This window comes from Heteronotia binoei, chromosome 21, assembly GCF_032191835.1.
Source record: "Heteronotia binoei isolate CCM8104 ecotype False Entrance Well chromosome 21, APGP_CSIRO_Hbin_v1, whole genome shotgun sequence".
Taxonomy (NCBI): Eukaryota; Metazoa; Chordata; class Lepidosauria; order Squamata; family Gekkonidae; genus Heteronotia; species Heteronotia binoei.
Genome location: NC_083243.1, coordinates 84084870 through 84108162, shown reverse-complemented (window position 1 = coordinate 84108162; position 23293 = coordinate 84084870). Strand labels below are relative to the sequence as shown.

The 23293-nt window shown below is 39.7% G+C and overlaps 1 protein-coding gene across 9 annotated transcripts in view; it reads right to left on the bottom strand.

Moving 5' to 3' along the window:
* NUMB (NUMB endocytic adaptor protein) overlaps window positions 1-23293 on the bottom strand; it is a 106536-nt gene that overhangs the window by 57304 nt on the left and 25939 nt on the right. For all 9 annotated transcript variants that reach the window (XM_060263295.1, XM_060263301.1, XM_060263298.1 and 6 more), the window contains exon 2: window positions 4131-4273. In XM_060263295.1, coding sequence (XP_060119278.1) covers window positions 4131-4256 — 126 coding nt within the window. In that variant the 5' untranslated portion in view covers window positions 4257-4273. The remainder of the gene's footprint in view (window positions 1-4130; window positions 4274-23293) is intronic.

Genomic DNA, 23293 nt, shown 5'->3' with positions numbered 1-23293 from the left:
TCTGAAATCGTAACAAAAGTATCCCAAAAATATAGAAAACAAAACAACGGCCCAAAGACTGGAATTCTGAAAAAGGCGACATCAAAGACTGTAGCAAACTATCAGACCATCACACTAACGTCTCATGTGAGTAAAGGGATGCTCAAAAACAAAGATTGTTACCATAAATTGAATGAGAAATGCCAGACATTCGAGCTGAATTCAGAAAAAGAAGAGACAGTAGAGATCAAACTGCAAATTTCATATATTACAGCAAAGCTTTTGACTGGGTGGATCATGAAAAGCTATGGTTGGTTTTAAAAAAAATGCCACAACATCTGCTTACTTTGATGTGCAATCTGTATTCTGGACAAGAGGCTACTGTTATGACAGAATGTAAAGAAACAGAATGGCTTCTGATGTCAGTCAGGATGTATTTTATCTCCTTATCTCTTCAACCTATTTACAGAACATGTCATAAGGAAAACTGGATAAGATTTAGATGAAGGTGGAGTGAAAATTAGTGGAAGGGACATTAACAATTTGAGACATGCAGATCACATTACTTACTGAAAGAAAACAGTATGCCTGACACATTCAAATAGAAGAAAACTTCACTTGAATACTCTAAGGTGGGAAGAGCTAAAGTGAGACATTTATCTTTTTACACTCCATTCTATTTTATCTTTTTACACTCCATTCTATTCTATTCTAAGTAGACTATTTTGCATAGCAGCAGTTACAATTTCCACTCTGTAGTGGCCATACACATACATACACACAGCAAGGTGAGCAGAAGTATCACTTTTCTATGTAAGAGGATCTCTATCTAAAAGCAGACCTGTGGAAAATGCACCAATTCATCCATTGTCATTTAAAGTCTTTGTTCTTTTACACACACACAAAAGTGGAGCACACAAAGAATACAAACCCTGCTTCTCTCTATCTCACTGTGATGAACACTTAGCTACTTGATAACTACTGTGCTAGTGAAAGTTTCAATTGCCTCTGGAGAAGAGAGTTCCCTTCCAACCATCTGAAAACTAAATGTGAGGATCTCTTTGATGTAGGATACAGGATCTAAGAACTTCATCCCAATTTGGTGAGAGACAAACATTACAGGTAGGAATGTGTTTTCCACTGAAACCAATGTAAATGCTACCCAAGTTAACCTAGCTACTCTAAATACATATAATTTTAAAGCATCAGAAGAAAAATTACCAAGCTAAACCTGAATAGAAATAAAATTTGTAGACACTTCTAGTTTCTACCATCCATAACTATGAACAGAAGCCTGAAAACATAGAGACAATACTGTCTGAAAATTAAATTTAAAAGTTTCTAGTGACATACTCTTAACGTTCTCAGAAGCTCTGTATCCTCTCACAAAAAACATGAAGTTGCAGTAATCCAAGTCAGACCGTTGGTTTAGCATGGTTAGTATTGTGCACTCTGACTGACAGCAACTCTCAGGTAGAGGCTTTCTATATTACCTACTGCCTGATCCTTTTAACAGGAGAATCCAGAGATTAAACCTGACAACTTCGGTATACAAAGCAGATGCTCTACCAACTGAACCCTGGCCTCCCTCACCTGCCTCACTGCCTTGTATCCAAAACAAACAAAGCTACTGAAACCCAGATTTTCATCTGATGATAAAATATAACTTTGCTGTAGCTAAGCATGCTATCTATGCTTTGGTGGATCCTGCTATAATCTGCCTCCAGTTTCATGACAGAAGGCAAGAAAGCTATAAATGTGTTGAGGGAATAAATACAATTTATTCAGTCACTCTAGGACCCTTCACATGTTTCAATAATTTTAAAGCAGGGCTGTCAAACATGCGGTCTGGGGGCAGAATCAGGCCCCCAGAGGGCTCCTATCAGGCCCCCGAGCAACTGGCTGTTGTCTGCTTCCTTCTCCCTTTCTTTTGCTTCCTTCTGCATCATAGCTTGTTTTGCCAGGCTTGCTCAATCACACAGAAGCTACGGAACAAAGTCTCTTTTTTCTCCATTGGATGAGGCTCCTCACTTGGGGAGGAAAAAGGGAGAGCTGGCTTTGCCAGGCTCTTTCAGTCACACAGAAGAGTTACTGAACCAAGTCTCTCTTCCTTCTATTGGCTGAGGCTCCCCCACCCCAGTCCCCTGGGGAAGGAAGGAAAGAGCCAGAGCTTCCTTTACCCAGTTCCCTGGATCCCATGAGAGAAATACAAAGAAAGCACCTTTAAGACCAATGAGTGCTAATGTTTTAAGCATGTTTTAAGTTTTTTATATTTAATTGTGTTTGTCTGTGTCCGTTATAAAGTTTATATCTCTGCTACCTAATCTTAAATAGATACACACATGGCCTGGCCTGACATGGCTCAGCCCAACCAGACATGGCCCAGCCCAACCAGGTCTCATTCATGTCAGATCAAGCTCACATAACAAATGAGTTTGACACCCCTGTTTTAAAGCCTCAACTTTTGCCAAAACATTATGTGAGCAGAAACAAAGTGTTTAGCTCTCAGAAGATTCAAGCATGGTATTTTACCTTCTGAAACTGAGATAATGGGAACACTTTTCCAGCTTTCAGTTATAGTATATTAAATTCTTATGCTCTGAACTGAAGTGTTCGGAAGTCTGCAGTTGATTACCAAAGCTACATTCGCCCACTCTTGTGTACCATACTATCAGCATTATTGCTCCAACCAGGCCAGAAGCAACACTGTGCAAACCTGCTTTTTTAAAGTGATGCGAATATTTCAGTTGGGATTGAGTCCCCTTGCCATATGGTGTTGGACAGGAAGAGGAAATTAGCTGGGAGACTCAAATCACAAGCTTAGTCTTAATCCTGAAACACAGAGGAGTACATAAGAAGCCCAGCCCTATTTTTGTTAAAAAAAAAAGTCAACCAAACAATATTCCATATATTTAATGTCTATAAGAAATCCTTGTGGTCTGATAATGCTGCTCACTATGCTTTTGCTCCTCCAAATTAGTTCTTCTCAAGTGGCAAGACATTCTGGCATTCCAGAAAGGAATCTTTGTACCAAACCAAAATGCATGTTAAGAGATGTCCCAACTTTCCAGCATTCCATATGCCTCCATTATATCAAATCTAGTCACCCATAGGTACTTACACAGATTTAAAAGCCCTACACCATTTCCTTCAGCAGAGCTCCTTTGCTACTATCCCTTTTTGTTTAAAACAAAATCAAAGACAACCCAAGGAACACCTAAAAACATTCTTCCTAACAGAATCCAAGTATTTCAAGGTAAGCAATAACATTAAAATATTATCATATACACTGAAGGGAGACGCTAACTTTAAAGAACACAAATTAACACTATTTTAAGTGTAAATCCCACTTTACCATTAGCTAGCAACATTTCTATAATCAAATTTGCACAATAACTATGCAGTTCTGATTAGCAAGACTTAAAGATAATTCAGAATGAACTATTTAGTTAACTAGTTAGGTCAATTAAAAAGCTTGCTAGATTGGCTGGGAACACTAGCCAGTTTGGTGTAGTGGTTAAGTGTGCAGACTCTTTTTTGGGAGAACTGGGTTTGATTCCCCACTTCTCCACTTGCACCTGCTGGAATGGCCTTGGGTCAGCCATAGCTTTCGTAAGAGTTGTCCTTGAAAGGGCAGCTGCTGTGAGAGTCCTCTCAGCCCCACCCACCTCACAGGGTGTCTGCTGTGGAGGAGGAAGATAAAGGAGCTTGTGAACCGCTCTGAGATTCGGAGTGCAGGGCGGGATATAGATCCAATCTCTTCTTCTTCTACTAATCAGGCAGAATTTTTTTTAAAAAAAAAATCAAGCAAACAGATATTACTTCTGTTACAGAGGAATGAGAATACCTCCAAAGTATTGCTTAATGCATCCTCTAAAAAATATAATGGAAGTTTTTCTTCAGAGCTATTTTTCATGCACAAGAGTATATGATTGCAATATTATAATCTGTACTCTGTTAAAAATGCCTAAGGAGGCTCAGAACACAATAAACAAACACATACTAGTAAAGCAAAGAACAAATAAACATCCATTCATTTAACTTAAGAATTCAGGATTTTTAACATATAACCAAAATAACTGTTAGTCAGCACATTCCAGCCACACAGACGCTATTTAGAGGTTCACTGTTCTGAAAAAAGTTATGCTTACCTTAACTGGGAAGCTGCATTTGCCAGTCCTAACCCCTTCTTCATCTGTCTGCCACTGGTGTGGCCTACTGGCTTCAGGGACATAAACATCCTTCTTTCTCCTAAAGCTCTGCCGTAATTTATTCATTGCTCAGTTGTCACGTCCTATAAGAATAAAGAATCACATTTTAAATGTGAAATGTCCCCCTTCATTACTGAGCAGCCCTAGTAAATGCTGAACCAAAGTAGTACATTCCACCAATGTAGAAAAGACCATTTAAGTGTCTGAAAAGCTTACAGCTAAAGCACTTCTGAATATACCCTATTGCTATAGCACATGCCTTACAATCAGCGGTCATGTCATAGAAAAAAAGGTGCCAGAGTTCATTAGCACAACTCATTTGTATATGCCACACACCCCACACATCCCTGTCAAGTTGTACTATCAGCTCAGCATCTACTTTAAAATGCTTCTTGAATTATAATTGTCATAATAAAACTTTACTCCTGTCATACTTTTAAAATTACTTTCTCCTATGTGGTCACAGGTGGCATGATGAAGATTTCCAACTGTCTGCTCTATACGTTTTGGTTATTTTCCCATTTTTTGTGGGGGAATTATTAGAAAGTTTGTCAGATCTTAGAATTCAGCAAAATTCTCAGAGAGGACAGGTTGAATAATGAAGCCCTGAAGCAAGTATTGGGGGGAGGGGGAGGAAAGAAAGAGCACAATAAAATTTAGAGGCTCTGCTCCTGTGAGCTCCAGCCCAAAACGAAGCCTGCTTACAATGCACTCGTGCTACAGTGCTCCTGTAAAAGAGTGGGGAAGAAGCACCACAGTTGCCTTGTCCTGGAGCCAACAGCCAGGTCACAGATCCGAGGCATGCGCTGAGTCAAAGGGCCATCCACAGGAGTCATGGTGAGCCCTCTGGCAATTAGCCTTGACCCGCTAAGCGTCCAGTCATGGATATCTTAGCCAATGTCCGAGCCCACCAGCTGCCCTGCAGCCAATGGCCTGGGACAAAGCAGGAAAGGAAGATGCCCCTAAATGCCCCAACAACACCCTTAGCTTGGCTTGAAAGAGGGGGTGGAAATTGGGGAGGGGACCAGTGGGAAGGGGGCAAGACACCTGGGAGTGAATAAAAGGAGGCCACTGAGGAGGATCAAGGAGGAGTGGAGGCTGGAGGTTGGAGAAAGTCAGAGAGAAGGGCAGAGCAAAGACCACCCCAGCTGAGCATGGAGCCACCAGGGTGACACTAACCCGGCTGCCTGCCCATTCTGAGACACCCAGTCTTACCTGCAGGGGAGCACCTAAGGGAAAGAGGCAATGGCCACCCAGGGGGAAGATGTTGGAGAGGAGGCAAACCGCAACAGGTTCAATATGATTTAAACATACCTATTTATTTACAAGTAAGTGAACACATATGTACTTCTTTTTATATCTTTCCTCCAAATTCAGTGCTTTCTCTCCCTTATGTTCTCCTTATGTCCAGTTTGATGGCTACTGTACTAGAACATGGATACTGTACCAGTGAACAAGACACCAGTGTTCTTCCCACATCACACCAATGAAAAAAAAACTATCAAAACAAAAAGACAAAATTGCTAGATTGATGTCTGCATGCTATTATTTAGAACAATTATATTATACAGGCTACATGTAAAAGGTGAGGGACCTGATGATAGTAGGATGGCAGAAAGCAGCAATGAGGAGAACTAGAGGTGTCAAAGGTTTCAGAAATGTGGTATCAAAAAGAGCTGAAGATTGCAACAACAAAATAGGAAATTGCTCACTTTCTTTGACAAGCCACAATATGGAAGACAAGGAATGACAGCTGTTGGCCACAAAACTGCTAAGCTGTGTTTTAAGTTGTCCTAAACTACACATCAAAGTGATGAGACAGTCTCTCTCATATGCAGTCTTAATCATTGTGGTCATGGCACTAAGGCCAAAGCATAAAGTTTTCTTCAGAGGGTAAAGGAGTATTTTGAAGGGTGCACATAACTGACACCAAGTTCCCAGCATGGAACAATGCACAGTTCTATCTCAAATCGATGCACTGCTTTTAATCCAGTGCAGACCACTAACCACTGCTTTTAAGATTACATGACAAAGAGACTGGCACATATAAATATTACAGTTCGATGTCTCATTCAACTTGCCCAGAAATACAGTTCCCTTCCTTTCCTCAAAATAAACTTTCTGGCATCAGTGTGAGTTCACAGTAATTGAAGTTAAGCAGATTGCATGTTACAAGAAAACATTCCTTCCTTTTCACACAAAAGTTTATTAACTGTTTATTAACTTCGGCTGCATAATTAAAATGGAGTAAGCATATCTATATTCAAGCCCCAGTTGCTATAATTTGAAATCTAAACAAACAAAAAAAACAATGGGTAGTTTAAAATCAAAAACAATAAAAGGAGCACCTGTAGTTTCCAGCAAAAGACTCCCTCAGTGGCTGCTGATTAGAAACCACAGATTCCAAGCTTGGTTCTGTCAGTAAAAGGCAGGGGGGGGGCCCTTTTCGGGCTCTGATGGCTTTCAGGAAAGGAAAAGCAGAAACAGTGGGGAAGGGGGAAATGAGATGCCTCCCACAACTGAGGGAGTACTCATTGGCCCAGGCCTGAGCAGGGCTGCCAGGCTGAGAAATTCCTGGCGATTTTGTGGTGGAGTCTGAGGACAGCAGCATTCAGGGAGGGGAGAGGCCTCAGCTGAATATGCTGCCATAGAGTCTGCTATCCAAAACAGTTGTTTTTTTCCGGGGGTATAGATCTCTGTTGTCTGGAATTCAGTTGTAATTCTGGGAAATCTGCATACAGGATCATAGGCCAAAATATCAGTGTTCGAAGATGTAATGGTATCCTTCTTAGAAGGGGAGAGGGAAGCCTCAGAAGGCCGAGCATTTCAACTGAGGATATGAATACATCAAGGCATAAAGCAATTTGGCTGCTGAAATCAGGTATTTTTCAAGACAAATGAACTAAGCAAAGCAAATTTGTCAAACAGCATCTGGCAAAAGCTGCCAAAGAGCTGTCTGTTGCTCAGAGACCAGACTGCTTCAGCTGAAAGCTATCAACTGCTAAGCAGTTTCAACTAAAACCTTCAGAGAAGGAAGATGAACTAGCTCCCCCCTTCACGGGTTTCTGATTAATCAGTAACATGTGACATGTCTCTACTTGTTATCTGAGAAGAATGGAAACACCACCAGATACCCTATAAGGATTTACACAATGGCCCTACTACTATGGTGAGAAATGGCATCAAGTCATAGTCAACTCATGGTGCCTCTGCAAGTTCTTCAAGAGACATTCAGAGGTAGTTTGTCATTGACTGCATCTGCATAGAGACCCTGGGTTTCTCTGGTGGTCTCCCTCCCAGTACTAACCAGGGCTGACCCTGCTTAGCAGTCAAGATCTGATGAGTGTGCGCCAGCCTGGGCCATTATGTGCCATCTAGGTCATGGCTTGTGATAGCTAACCTTGGAATTCTCAAAACTAGCTGGAAGAATCGGCTAGTTAACTGTATCATTTGAACTGCAGGACTGAAATCTCTGCCTCCTTCCTATCAGCCCAAATGTTCTGCTTGTGGCAGAAGCTTCCTTGAGGTGGGGAGAGCAGGGGACTGCTTCCTCCTTCTCAGAGCACTTTCCTGTTTTGCATCCACAAGCCTGTTTTGCAGCCCACCCTCACCTCACTATCATATTTATAATAATAATATATAATAATAATAAATTTTATTTCTACCCCGCCCTCCCCGCAAAGCGGCTCAGGGCGGCTAACAGTAAGTAATATATTAACATAAATAGTAAAACATTAGATTAACAATTAAAATTACACATAAAAACCCGTTAATTCAATTAAAATACTTAATTTACATTACATTATATATATATCTGGCAGTAATAGCTGTTCTGGCGCTGATTCTGCCAGTTTAAATGGTGTTAAAGATGGTGGTTCTTCGTTCATTGCAACTCAGCAGTCCGTATCATTATAGGCGCGTCTAAAAAGGGCAGTCTTGCAGGCCCTGCGGAACTGGTCGAGGTTCCGCAGGGCCCGCACCTCCTCCGGGAGCTGGTTCCACAGTGCAGGTGCCGCAACTGAAAAGGCTCGCACCCTGGTGCTTTGGAGCCTGGCCTCTCTCGGCCCAGGGATGGTCATTTTGTTTTTACTTGCTGACCTCAGTGCCCTCTGGGGTTCATACGGGGAGAGACGGTCCCTTAGGTAGGTTCTGGTTCTCACTGGCTACTGTTGGGGAAAGAGAAAGGAAGGGGCTGCAAAGGACCATTGGTCTACAGAAGCGTTAGCACCATTAACTTTTGTGACTAATGGAATTTGAACACCACTGAAATGAACTCTGATTCTTGTATCACAGGATCTACCAGTCACCGCATACATTTTGATAAAAGTCAATATGAACTTGGCTAGATTAAATAGCACATTGAGACCAACAAGATTTAAGAGGCACAAATTTTTGTGAGTCAAAGCTGCCCTAATCAGGCAGTTTTGACACTCCAAATTAGGGATGCGCATGAATTGAAGAATGAACTGCGATTTGTGCTTAAAATGGCTGTTTTGTGGCTTCTTCCAAACTAGTTGGGTTGATCCCGCCAAACAAAAAACAGCTTTTTGTCTTGGTGTGTTGTTTAATTCATTTTTCCAGACAGCCTGGTGCTGCCCCCAGTGTTAGTTTCCAGTGAAACTGACTAGAAGTGGCAGCTCTGCTCTCCCTGCCCTCTGCACTTCTCCTCAGTTTCAAGTGAAACTGACAAGAAATGCAGATGCCAAGAGAGCAAAGCTGCTGCGTCTAGTCAGTTTCCAAGCTTCCTGGGGTGAAATCAACTGAAGCTGCAGGGCAGCTTCCTTTTCTTTTCCCAGCTCCCAGGAGAGCAATTTACTGGGGACACTTGCTTTGGGGGGCTGTAGTTTCTCAATAAGAACATAAGAGAAGCCATGCTGGATCAGGCCAATGGCCCATCCAGTCCAACATTCTGTGTCACACAATGGCCAAAAAAACCAGGTGCCATCAGAAAGTCTATCAGTGGGGCCAGGACACTAGAAGCCCTCACACTGTTGCCCCTCATAAGCATCAAGGGAGTCCACTTAAGAGTTTGCTGCAAGTATGGTGTCTCTAGCTTACTCAGGGGCCACTCTATGCCTTCCCAAAAAAGATGAATTAACAAACTATAAATCGTTCAGGAATCTGAACTGGGCAACCCACTAAACAAACCAACATTTTCGCCTTTTGTGCCCATCCCTACTCCAAAGCTTACACCCCCAAAATCTTGTTCATTTTTAAGATGCTACTAGACTAAAATCTAGAGGTACTGCTGCAGAGCAACATGGCTACCCTCTGAAACAATGTGACTTTGATTACAACAGGTCCTCAATCCCAACCAGATAGTACGCAAGAATTGAACACTGATTCTAGAAAAGAATCAGGTTCAAACAACAACACAGAAGACAATATACAAATAGTTTCTCTCTCCCCATGTAATTAAAAAGCATGGTTCTAATGATACTGCTCACAACCTGAGTTCAATCCCAGCGGAAGCTGGTTCAGGTAGCCGGCTCCAGGTTGACTCAGCCTTCCATCCTTCCGAGGTCAGTAAAATGAGTAGCCAGCTTGCTGGGGGGAAAGTGTAGATGACTGGGGAAGGCAATGGCAAACCACCCCGTAAAAAGTCTGCCGTGAAAACGCTGTGAAAACAACATCACCCCAAAGTCAAAAACAACTGGTGCTTGCACATTTACCTTTTTTAAATGATACTGAAACACTCATACTTTGTGGGGGTATCTTATTTTCTGAATAGTTAGACTGAACAAGTTCTTATGCATTACCTCAAAAACTTGTCTTCTTACACTTTTTGCATTTATTCCTATATCAAACAATTTTATTCTTTGTTGATGCTCTTCAACATAGCCCTTTACCTTGTAGAATGCTATAGTATGTAGAAATTCACATGACAAAATCAGTTTCTGCAAGCTGTGCTGAAACTACTTCCTGAATTTCAAGTATTTTAGGGCTCTATACACTGCAGCAGAAACCAAAAAAGGAATTCAACAAGGATCATTATTTTTGGGCAAAGTGCACCAATTCATGTGTAAGAGTTAGTGTGGTACAGTTGCTTTGCTGGAAACCCAGGTTCACATGTCCCCCACCACAAAGCTTGTTGGGTGGCCTTGGGTCAGTCTCTGCCTAACCTAGCTCACAGGGCTGTTATGAGAATAAACTAGGACAGGAAACCATGTATGCTGCTCTGAGCTCCTTGACTGAGGGACTGAAAGAGCCTGAGGTTGTACCACTCTTAAAGAGACCAACATTAGATCCTATGGATCCTTCCAACTACCACCCAGTCTTGAATTTCTCATTTCTGGGTAAGTTGAGAGAGTAGTGGCAGAAAAGTTCAGAATTTCCTGGATGACACTTAAGAACTGGAACGAGTTCAGTCTAGTTTATGACGCAGCCACAGGATGTAGACAGCTTTGGTCACCCCCCCCCCCCACCCCACACACACACCAAATGATTCCTATGAGCAGTTGGGTCGAGGTGGGTTGGTATTGCTGTAATTGCTCAATCTTACAGCAGAATTTGACATGGTCAATCATGACCTTTTGATCCACTGCCTCGCTGATGTAGGAGTTTATGGGGTAGTCTTGAAGTGACTTATCTCATTTCTCCAAGGTCGGGAACAGATTCTGTTGCATTGAACTGATAGATGCTTGTGTTAATGGAAAAGGCAGTAAAGGCTGGAGTTGAGGAAAGATGTGATAGGTTGGGCAAAATACACAGGGCTTGTAGTTCTCTGACATTCTGAGATGTAAGTGACCCATACCCCGCTACTGATTTGCATCTTGGTTATTGACTTCATTTACACATCCTTCTGTAAAAGCCTTAGAATGTTCATAATAGCAGTTGCATAGTAATTTGATAACTTTAAGAGGAACTCTCTGCTAATTAATGGTAAATGCATTTGGGTTCTTATACATGCAATGCCTGTTAAATTCTTGACAAATAAGCAGCTGTTGAACTTGCAATAAAAGTCAAGCAATAAAAGTCAAGAGGATGGCTCTGAAACTTGCAGTACTGGCACTACTGAAGCTATCAAAGATTTCAGGTTTTCACGGCTGGTAACATCATTAGGGTTTGTAGAATCTTTCGGGATCAAGTGCCGTGTTCTACTGGAGAAAGTTTTCCTTCCAGACGTTTCGTTCTCAGCTGCGGAGAACATCCTCAGTGGCGTTGCAGCCGGAGCAGGCGCTCAGACCTTCTTGGCTGCTGTGCATTGAGTGGGGCCAGGGCTGCTGCAGAGCTGCTATTTCTAGGCTGGAGAGGGTGTGTAACTGCCCTTTCATCACACCCCCTCCAGCCTAGAAATAGCAGCTCTGCAGCAGCCCTGGTCCCACTCAATGCACAGCAGCCAAGAAGGTCTGAGCGCCTGCTCCGGCTGCAACGCCACTGAGGATGTTCTCCGCAGCTGAGAACGAAACGTCTGGAAGGAAAACTTTCTCCAGTAGAACACGGCACTTGATCCCGAAAGATTCTACAAACACTACTGAAGCTCTTTCATATTTCTGAGTCCAAACTTAATCTGCTCTTTCCTTTAAACCTCTAAAACTGTAATAAATGTGCAGCATACAAGGATGTTTGTAGAAGCTGGTGAACTGGAGAAGAAATTACTGCCATGCAAATTGGTTCAGCTTAGGCAACAAATAGTACTTGTTAAACTCTACTTGATGTAGAAATGTTAAATTTTACATGTTTGTCTAAATTGGTAAACTTGAGATAGAAAGGAAATAAAAGTAGGTTCATGCTAAAAGCTGAAGTGGTGAATGTAAAAAGGTAATTAAAGTAGTTTTTTTCCTGCGCAAAATCTGGGGCTTGTGGAAAACCATCTGTTGCCCTGGAATAACCCCTTAATTCTTTTAAACCCATTTAGTTTACACATCCAAGGAGTGAACTGGAAACTGAAATAGCTGAAAGGGTAGGGGGAACACGTAAGTGAAAGCATGGAATTACCTGGCTACAACTTGGAGAACCCTCCTGTATATAACAGTTATGATGCTGTGGAGAGAGAATGAAACGAAAACCTGGCAATTCCTCCCCAAATTCAGTTTTCCAGCCTTTCCTTCTGCTTCCTTGAGCAAGCAAGGAGGAGGGTTTTCTGGTGCAAGGTTTGGTAGTTTACATTGGATAAATGATACAAACAGCAATTTTTGAAATGAAGAGGGAGTCTATTGCAGAACTGTCATACAGATTTCTTGTTCAGTTAGACAAAAGTAAATGATTCATCTGTGTCTTGGTAGTAATAATTTGATATGCACCACGATTGTCTACTATCTTACAGTGCGCTGAATTGCTTTCATAAAGAATGGCAAGAAAATCTGAAAGCTACAGAATGGCCATAGTAGAACACTATGGGGGGCAACTTTCTCCTTTTTATCTGAGTAGTTTTTAATACACTAGAAACCCATTTTGTACTCAGCAACATCTAAGTCAACAAAGCCTGTAACATAACCTGTAATCCATTTTAACTCTTGCGGGGATTAGGGGCTCTTAGCCAATGAAACATCTTTTTCTGCTGCTCCTGATTCCCCCCCCCCCTCCCAGTATACTGAATATCCAGTTTGATGGAGAGTTCTAAGATTTACTCACAGTTTAGTGTTTGGTTTCTAATGAAAAAGTGTTGCACTTTGAGGGTAGGTGGGCATTTTTCTGTAGACCAGCATGGTCTTTGTCTGTATCCATAAAACATTTTGAGTACTGAAATGTATCAGTGTCTATAGCTAGTAAATGTTTGTCCTACCTTTTTTCTATTTATTTATTTATTTGGTTCAATTTTTTGATTACCCCTCCCTGAGGAACAAGGCTCAGGGTGGTGTACAGTAATATAAATAAACATAAATAAATTAACAATAAAACAGTAAAAGAAAGTAAAAGAAAAGAACTAACCAGACAATATTAAGGCCACTGATGAAATTGCCCTGAAGGGGGAGGCAGGAAAACAGGAGCACCAGACTGATGGAAACTGCCATTGCCGTCAACCAAAATTCTGGGGGAACATCTCTGCCTTGCAGAGAATTGCATTAGCTCTCACAGAGCCTGGATGTTATTCATCAGAGCGTTCCACTAGGTTCTTCCCCTAGTTGAGGACAGCCAGATGTCTCTCCAGCTGAGGACCAGCAGCAAGTTCTTATCAGCTGAGTGTAATTCTCTTTTTGGGGGGGGGGTATACCAGGAAAGCCCATCCCAAAGGTATGTGGTACTCAGACCAATTAGGGCAGGGTTGTCAAACATACAGCCCATGAGACAGATTCGGCCCCTGCAGGGCTCATCTCTGGCCCACGAGAGACTGGCTCTCTCTTGTTTACTTTTCAGGCGCTGCTGCACTGCAGCTTGTTTTTGACCAGCTTCCTCTGCTGCTTTCTGTTTCCTTCCAAGCCTGCTTCTTGTTTCTTTTCAAGCCAAGCCTCCTTTCCCTCGACTGGCTGAGGGCTTCTCCTTTGGGAGGAAGGGAGGGGTAGGTCAGAAGGCAGAGCAAAGTCTGAGTTCCATAGCTCCTTTAATTTTTATTTATTATATTTATATCCCACCCTCTCCTGTCGGGCTCAGATTAAGATACATACTGTTAAAATAAATTACAATAAAATCATTAAAAATTCATTATATACATACAATGCATTTACAGTCTCAGTAATAAAATCCAAAATGGCATCAGTATTATTAATTCATATGTGAACGCTTGGATTGACTTCCAATTCCATTCTATTGTTTAACAATGGAAGTAGATGGCTCAGTACTTAAAAATACATTTATGGTTTCATATATTCCACTTCAACACATCTCCCTTTGCCCAGTCTGAAACAAACACACTTCTCTTGAAGAGATTCCCCTCTCTAGTTTAAATAGATAAAGAAAAAAAGAAACCTAACAATACAGCACGCAAGCTTTATTAGTGGAATGGAGCAACAGTCCAGTAGCACCTAACAAAACTTCTGATAGGGCATGAGTTTTCATGAGTCACTGCTCACTTCTTCAGATACAGCTAGAATGTGTGTTCTTATATTATAGAATCATAGAGTTGGAAGGGACCACCAGGGTTATCTAGTCAACTCCCTGAACAATGCAGGAAATTCACAAATACCTCTCCCTGCACACCCCCAAAGACACTTGCTCCATGACAAAAAGATGTCCAAGCAAAAACAAAACAATAAAAACCCTTCCAGGATCCCTCCAGTATATGTTGTGTACATGCAGCACTGGAGAACAAACCATTAATTCAGCATCTGCTTTAAGAAAGAGCAGGGCTTTTTTTTTTTTAGCAGGAACACAGTTCTGACTGGCTTGGTGTCAGGGGGTGTGGCCTAATATGTAAATGAATTCTTCCCTATGTGAAACAATGGTGACATCAGGGGGTATTGCCTAATATACAAATGAGAACCTGCTGGGCTTTTTCTACCAAAAAAGCCCTGAGAAAGAAGGAGCAGTTTTAGGATAGAAATACATTTTTTAAAAAATCCCTTTCCAACTGTAGAAATCTGAGTAAGTGTCATCACATTTGATGAATTGTTTGCCACTGTAATTTCTTTAGTGAAGTCACCACCTCACTTAGCCAGTAGTACTTTTCATTTGCTTGAGATTTAGGAGCACTGGTCTCTCCTACTTGGGGCAGTGGCTAATCCAGAGTTAAGATCAAAGAGGGCAGCCATGTTGGTCTGAACCATATGAACAAAGCAGGAGTCAAGTTGCACCTTTAAGACCAACCAAGTTTTACTGAGAACATAAGCTTTCGTGTGCTGTCTAAGCACACTTCATCAGACGAGAGGGATCAGGTATTGTGGGCTGAAACAACAACAAACTGCAAGTATTTCAGTCCGCAATACCTGATCCCCTCGTCTGATGAAGTGTGCTTAGAGAGCACATGAAAGCTTACGTCCTCAATAAAACTTGGTCTTAAAGGTGAAACTTGATTCCTGCTTTGTTCAAATGCAGAGTTAAGTTCAAGAAGATATATTAAGCCTGTATTCTCCAGGGCAAGAATGCAGGAATCCTGCTCAGAATGGATAAAGGCAAACAGATTCATGTGGGCAGCCATGTCGGTTTGAAGCAGTGGAACAAAGTTTGAGTCACTACAAGCTTCAGTCTTTTGACTGCACCAGACAACGGCATCCAATCCCTTTCACAGGACAAGCACAGGTCATACACAATCACTTTATGTATACATAAGCCTACTCTGTTCTCAATTTGTGAACTAGTGATACTGCTATTACTCTCAAGACCAGTTATTTGACTGCCTAGCCTATGTTCAAGTAGCAGATTATATAACAAAAACAGTTCATATAATATTGCATCATACAGCTTCCATTTAAAGTTCACTTAAGTTTAATACTAATCAATTCTATTTCCAAACCTCATCTATTGTAAAACCATGCCAAGACTTAAAAGGTTTCAAGTTTTATATCAGTTGTTAAATGGGTCAGTTTTCTGCTCCAGTGGCCACTTTGTAACTGAGGTTCCACTATGCCTGGCAAGAGTGCTTCCTGCTTCTGAAGACATTATTTCACTTTCCATTCTATCACGAATCAGACTCTGGACATATCTCCACTGTGACCAATTCAATAATTAACACACAATACTTAGTTATCAGGAGAGAACTTGTTCTGAAAGTCAGATACTCACTTTGCATTAGATCCAACTTAGACCAGTCATTTTTAGCAGTTAATTTTAGCAGACACATTTCTAAGGCTGAGCTTTGAGCACGTCTGCCTTCAAGAAAAATCACTTTTATCTCCACACAGCTCTGATGACTATGTAGATGTTAAAACTATTTTAATTAATTTGTAAAAATACCTTAAGGTGTGATTAAGATTTAGCTAGAGAATGACTAATTCACAAAATGTAAGTTATGGGCTAAAAATGTAGAATATAAATAGATTAACGCCTCAAGTGTGTGAGATTTTTGTCTCAAACCAGGGATATTTTCAAGTAATGGCATGACTCAATTAGCAATTTTCAGAAATGGGTTTTCAATACTCATGTTGATAATAGCAAATCACTTTATAGTTTGAAGCCTTCCGTCTAACCCTTTTTGAAAATGCTTGGATAAGCATTTTAGGGGTGAACTAGGGCCATCTAAAAATGCTGTGAGGGCCAATGCACAACAGGATCAGCCAGTGTTGCCCCCATCTGCACAGCTTTTCAAGCACCAAAACAGTCCTTCTTCCCCACACATGGGGCCTGGATTATTCCTTCAATTTGCCTCTGGATTTCCCCATAGATGTGTCTCCATCATTTCACTTCCCATTCTATGAACACATCTCCGTTGTGACCAATACAATAATCAACATACAATGCTTTGTTTTCCTATGGAAAAATTAGGAAATTTCAAGGAGTACTGAAACAACACAAGCATTTTCTTCTTTTGGAATTACAGAAGCATTTAAGACAAGGTTTTACTTAGAACATGTAGTGTGAATGTCTTTATATAATAAACCTACAATACTAGGTAACTCTATGTATACCGCAGACATATTTTCAAAGATCTGTTTGTCATTTAAATGTTAATAGTTTTGTCAACACTTTAAGATGTTTGACGATAATACATAAAATGTTCAATGTTTTCAATTTCACAGTTAACTTGATACTACAATATGCTGGTAGTATGATAATGGTTTGCAATGGTTTCTGTCCAACTAATCCATTTCTACTACCAAAGTTTTCTCATTTCAGCTGCTATTTTTTTCTTACTTCTCAGATGAAAAAAAAAATCAAGATACCATTCAAAGGTAGTATAGCACACAGCAGCTTGTAGCTCTCAGGTTATTTGGATATATTTGCAGTTTTGCTTGTAGAAAAATAATATTCATACTTTTAAATGGCATGAATATGCTAATCAGTGCAATGTCATGTGTTAACTAAGTTGTAAATGATATAGTCTAAGTTAAGGCAGTCAAATAGATACAGTTTTGAGTTTCAATGAGAAAGGTACCTATAAAGTAAATCATATTTCTATTTCACCCTAAAACAGAAGTTTCAAAATGTCTAGAAGTTTGCACCACACTATACAGAAGACAAAACTTTGTCCTTGTGGCCTTCCCTCCCTCTGTAATACTACTTTGTGCATAACTATTTTGCTTCTTTATTGCCCAAGCTGATAGCAGCAACACTATACAGATTTCTTCCTTCCTTTTGTGTATGTGTGTAGGCATGCCTACATCTGGAAGTCATGTTGACCTCTGGTGACTGATCCCAACTTGGGGCCTGGAGGATATTCAGAGAAGATATTTCTAAGAGTACTATGGATAAGAAAAATACTATTTATTGCATACCACAACACACATTAACAGCACAATGAACAACACACATTACATTAGTGCTTAAGCGGGGGAAAGATTCTTGGCTACAACTTGCCACGGAGTTTTGTCCAATGATAAACAAGCCTTTATGGGCCAAATTAAGGATGCACATAGATTTGTTGTGAGTATTCAGTAGTGAGGAGAGAGTACTGAGCACATGGCCTAGAAGCACCCCTAGACAGGGCTTTTTTTGTAGAAAAAACCCAGCAGGAACTCATTTGCATATCATGCCATACCCCCTGATATCACCATTGTTTCACACAGGACTTTTTCGTAGATCAAGTCCAGCAGGAACACATTGCATATTAGGCCACACCCTGACACCAAGCCAGCCAGAAATGCATTTCTGTGCGTTCCTGCTCAAAAAACGCCCTGTACCTAGACATTCTGAAAGGCTGAGGGGAGCTCTATTAATCAGTGATAAAGTTCTCAGACATTCCCTGAGTCACAGGCTTAATAAGCCCGCATGAGAAATTGGAACAGAGAAGGAAAAAATCTGTTAGGCTGTAGTCACACCCAGAAAGGGCATAAAGGGAGGAAATGGGACAGGACTACATCTGTTTATGTAGTATCACCTGCTTCAAAGCTCAATGCCTGCCAAAACTAGAGAATTTATATCATGCAAGCCAGGAAGCAGGTATTGAGAAAAGACTCTATACACACAAGTTGGAGAACTGCCAGAGCAGACAATACAGTTAAGTGGGCCAGTGATGTTTGATAAAAAGGCATTTTTATATGTCACATACAGAATATGAACACCAATGCCAGTGTAGCCACATGACAGACTATAATTTCTGTGGGGCTCCAGAGGGGCTACTGCCACAATTCTGAACTGAACTCTGGCAGATGCCTTTCCCTTTCAGTCATGTCAGGCCACTTATGATAGTAAGGAAGCAAGATGACAACATTTCAAGGACTCAAACTATATGAGCCACCATCACTTTGGAGGAGAGTAAGATGTAATGCAGTTTGCTCCAAGAAATTTCTGCTTTTCATGGCATATATTATAAACAAAAGTACTACACAAAACTTCAGATTGGAGTGAGCTTGCAGAAGCAACTTCCCTTAACTCTATTGCATACTCCAAAAAGTCAGCCCTGAAGGACCCTCTAGAATACTATAACAAACAGTACAATTTATAATAAGAATATACTGCAGAGACTGGAGATATGAAAGCGGGGGTGGGGAATTTGGGGATAAAACCATTTTCCCCCCAAGGCCCTTTTTTCAGGGGGGTTTTCCCCAACTTTTGTTTTGGGGGGGATACACCATATTTTTAATATGCTAGTTGTCTTGTGGTAAAACAATTTTATTAGTAACATATGATAATAAATCTATATCTTACATCTTTAAAAATTTCTTTTATCTACCCCATATATTACTTTCCACCCACCCCTCCCCCCGTTACTTGACCGCCGCCAGTGTTATTTACTTAAAAATATATACATTAAAACATACATTTATATTCTTCTTTTTAAAACTTAATTATTATCAAACATAGTCCAATGTCCTTTTATTTTCCACTCTTTTTTTATATATCTTCTAAACTTTTTCCACTCCCTCTTAAAAACTTCTAAACCATAGTCTCTTAATATTCTTGCTAATTTGTCCATTTCACTCCATGTCATAACTTTTATAATCCAATCCCATTTCTCTGGTATTTTTTCTTGCTTCCACAACTGCGCATACAATGTCCTAGCAGCTGAAAGCAAGTACCAGATTAAAGTTCTATCTTCTTTCTTGTTGAATCATTTGCCAATACTGTTTTGCTCTTTCACAAGTCCACCACATATGGTAGAAAGAACCTTCATGCTTTTTACATTTCCAACATCTGTCTGGCATCTTGTTATTCATCTTTGCTAATTTTTTAGGAGTCATATACCATCTATACATCATCTTAAAACAGTTTTCTTTAATACTTTGACTATGTTGAAAGTTTCATAGAGTTCTTCCACAAATATTCCCAAGTTTCCATCTGTATTTCTTTATTTACATTAATTGCCCATTTGACCATTTGAGATTTCACTACTTCATCTTCTGTAGACCACTGTAGAAGTAATTTATATACTTTTGAAAATAATTTATCATTGTCTCCAAGCAGAACTTTTTCCATTTCTGTTTGCTCTTTTTTTAGTCCTTCAGTTTTAATATCCTTCTCCACCAAGCTCTTTATTTGTTGCATTTGGAACCAATCATATTTATGATTCAACTCTTCAGCAGTTTTCAGTTCTATTTTGCCACTTTGTATTTTTAATAATTGATTATATGACAACCACTTTTCTTCACCTATATCAGCCATTATTTTTATTACTTCAGCTGGCACTATCCATAACAGTCTTCTCTCATCTCCATATTTCTTGTATTTCATCCATGTATTTAGTAAATTACTTCTTATATAATGGTGAGAGAAAAAACCGTCCATCTTCTTTTTTCCATAATACAAATACGCGTACCAGCCAAATTTATTTCCATGACCTTCCAGCGCCAAAAGTTTTTTATTTAACAACATTATCCATTCTTTCATCCACACTAAACAAACTGCTTCATGATATAATTTTAAATCTGGTAGTTGAAATCCACCTCTCTCTTTTGCATCAGTCAAAATTTTCATTTTAATGCTTGGTTTCTTCCCAGCCCACACAAATTCGGAGATTTTCCTTCGCCATTTATCAAATTGTTTGCCATCCTTCACAATAGGAATAGTTTGACACAAATACATTATTCTTGGTAAGATATTCATTTTAATTGCAGCTATTCTACCCAGCAATGACAACTTAAGCTTGTTCCATTTTAGCATGTCTTCATCCATTTTACGCCATAACTTCTCATAGTTATTTTTAAAGTCAATATTTTTCATTGTAATCTCTACCCATAGGTACTTTACCTTAGAAGTGACTTCACAGCCCGTTAATCTCTGTAGTTCTTGTTGCTTATTCATCTGCATATTTTTACACAGAATTTTTGATTTTTCTCTATTAATACAAAGTCCCGCCAACTCCCCATATTCTTGTACTTTGGCTAACAAAGGTGTAACTTGTATGGGGTTTTCATTTATAAACATTATATCAACAGCAAAAGCTCTGTATTTGTAAGCAAATCCTTTTATTCTTAGACCTTCTATCTCTTTTTCCTCTTGGATCTGCATCAGTAATATTTCAAGAGTCATTATAAACAACAATGGTGAAAGCGGACAGCCTTGTCTGGTACCTTTGCTGACTTTCGTACCTTCTGTAAGGTCTGCATTTATACACAACCTTGCACTTTGTTCAGAGTATACTGCTTTTATCATTCTTATAAAACTTTCTCCCAGCTCCATTTTTTTCCATTACTGCAAACATAAAGTCCCAATTTAAATTGTCAAATGCTTTCTCTGCATCTGCAAAGAACAATGCTACTTCTTTTTCAGGATGCCTTTCATAATATTCTACAATATTTACAACAGTTCTAATATTGTCTCTTATTTGTCTTTTGGGAAGAAACCCTGCTTGATCTTCCTTTATAAAGTTTATCAAATGTTGTTTAAGCCATTCTGCCAAGATTCTTGTAAATATTTTATAATCATTATTTAATAGTGAAATAGGTCTATAATTTTTTACATTCGTGACATCTCTATCTTCCTTGGGTATCAACGAAATAACAGCTTCTTTCCATGTGTTTGGTACATTCCCTCTTATTCTTATCATGTTTATCAACTTCTGCAGTTTTGGTATTAGTTCATCTTTAAAAGTTTTAAAATATTTAGCTGTATATCCATCTGGTTCAGGTGCTTTTCCATTTTTCAATGCATTAATTGCTGCTTCAACCTCTATTTTTTCAATAGAATCATTCAAAATTTTTCTCATATTTTCAGTTAAGAGCTCTATTTTTATCTTTTGTAAATACTCATCCATCTTCTCTTTCTTTATTTTAACACCTTTAAACAATTTGGCATAGTACTTAAAAAGGAGGTGAAACTGTCAGAAAGGTTCAGGAGCTGTGCTCCTGTGAGCTCCCACTGAATCCAAGGCCTGGATTAGATGACCCTGGAGGTTCCTTCCAACTCTATGATTCTGTGATTCCATTTAGTAACCGCAGTATTTTCCATGTGTGTAATGAATATACTGTGCCAGCACTCCACTATGGAGGAAGCATCCACCATTAATGAAATGAAATAATGATCAATATCATTAACTCTGTGTGGAGATAAGAAATTTGCTGGCATTTCTGAGCAATGGACAGAAAAAGGCCTATGCATAGTGGTGATGCATTGTAGTGATTCAGAGTTAAGGATGTGAAGTACCTTAAACCTTAGTGCTGTGAAGCAGGGAACCAAAAAGCAATTTAGGTGGATTATAGCTTTGAAACATAAGCATTTAAATGACTAGATCGTTAACCTATTGATTGCTTTGATCACGAGTACATATGTGCAAGTGTTGTTGCCATGTGAGGATGTTGCTCCTTGTATTACGAGTGGCTGAACCATAAGTTTTTGAATCTGTGTTCGTACTTCTGCCACAGTGCACTTCAGAGAATTTTTTTATCATTCTCATATGCTTCATGTAAAAACTGGTGGCTATTTTTGTGCATTTTAATATTCCAACCTTGAAATAAAAATAACTATCTATGAAAATATTGTAAGCCTTGATAAAATATGTGCTTGGGGATGTAGATTGCATTATAATAAGAGTTTTTGCAGGTATTATAAAGGCTGTTCAAAGTTGTCTTATATACTGAGCAAAATAATGTCTTAAAGTTCTCTTTATCTCAGAGCTTATAGTTTCAAGTTGCCTAATCTTGCTGTAGCATTGCACTAAGGCAGACCAATATGAACAAAAAGTGATGGTAAGATGGCTTGTCTAATTGAAATTTGTATCTTACAATTTGAACAATTATGTTAAGTCAACAGAAGTCTGTTTGTCAGCTTCTCCTTCCAAACTTTTAATAAAGCATGCAAGTAAACTTGCTACCCTTGGTTAGGAGTGCATATATATGCCACAACTATTTTTCCACAGTGCATGTGTAAAATATCACTATTCAGCATCTTGTGCCTCTGTTTTCAGTTTAAAAGAAAACAATCCTCAAGCACACATTAAAGTGCTAAAAAAGGTTTGAAAGTGTGTAGGCAGTGCCTGGTGAAACTTTGAGAGGTCTGGGTATGCACAGGGGTGCATGAAGACAACTGCCAGTGATTATGAGGATTTCATGCCCTTGATCGCTTTGCTTCCTCTATGTTACTAGTAGAAGGTGTAGTTATGCAAAATAACCACGTCCAGAGAAATTTGTTAGGCAAATCAAGCATTTCTTAGCATAGAATATGAGTTTCACGGGTTTATGTGTAAGAATGCACAAGTGTATACCTCCATAAAGGTTTTTCCACTTCTGTCTAATTGTGGCTACACAGTCTATTTCAAAAACACATTCTTTGAGAATAGTATAAACAGTACTGTAGATGAGATGAAAGAGGATAAAAGTGAAATCTGTTTCATAAAGTGATCTGCCTTCTGTTAGCAAGGCCTCTATTTTAACTGTTCAGGCTGCTTACATTTGTACCTTTAATACAGAGAATGAAGACTTGAGCTAAAATCTGTGCTGGAGAGAACTGTGAACTATTGTGGAAATACATACATTCTGTTTGCAGGCTTGTTGGATATTCCTTACAATCTGGAATGCAAACAACAATTACGCACTTTGAACAGTCTGTAATTCATTACTTCACTTTCTAGTAGAGGAGAACAACCCTTCATGTTGGGCAGATCAGCAGACTTCTGCCCTTTGGACCTTTTATCTCTTACAGTGTTCACTCCTATTTGGCTTACTGTTGGCTTTCAAAGTTCTCTTGAAGCTTGAGAG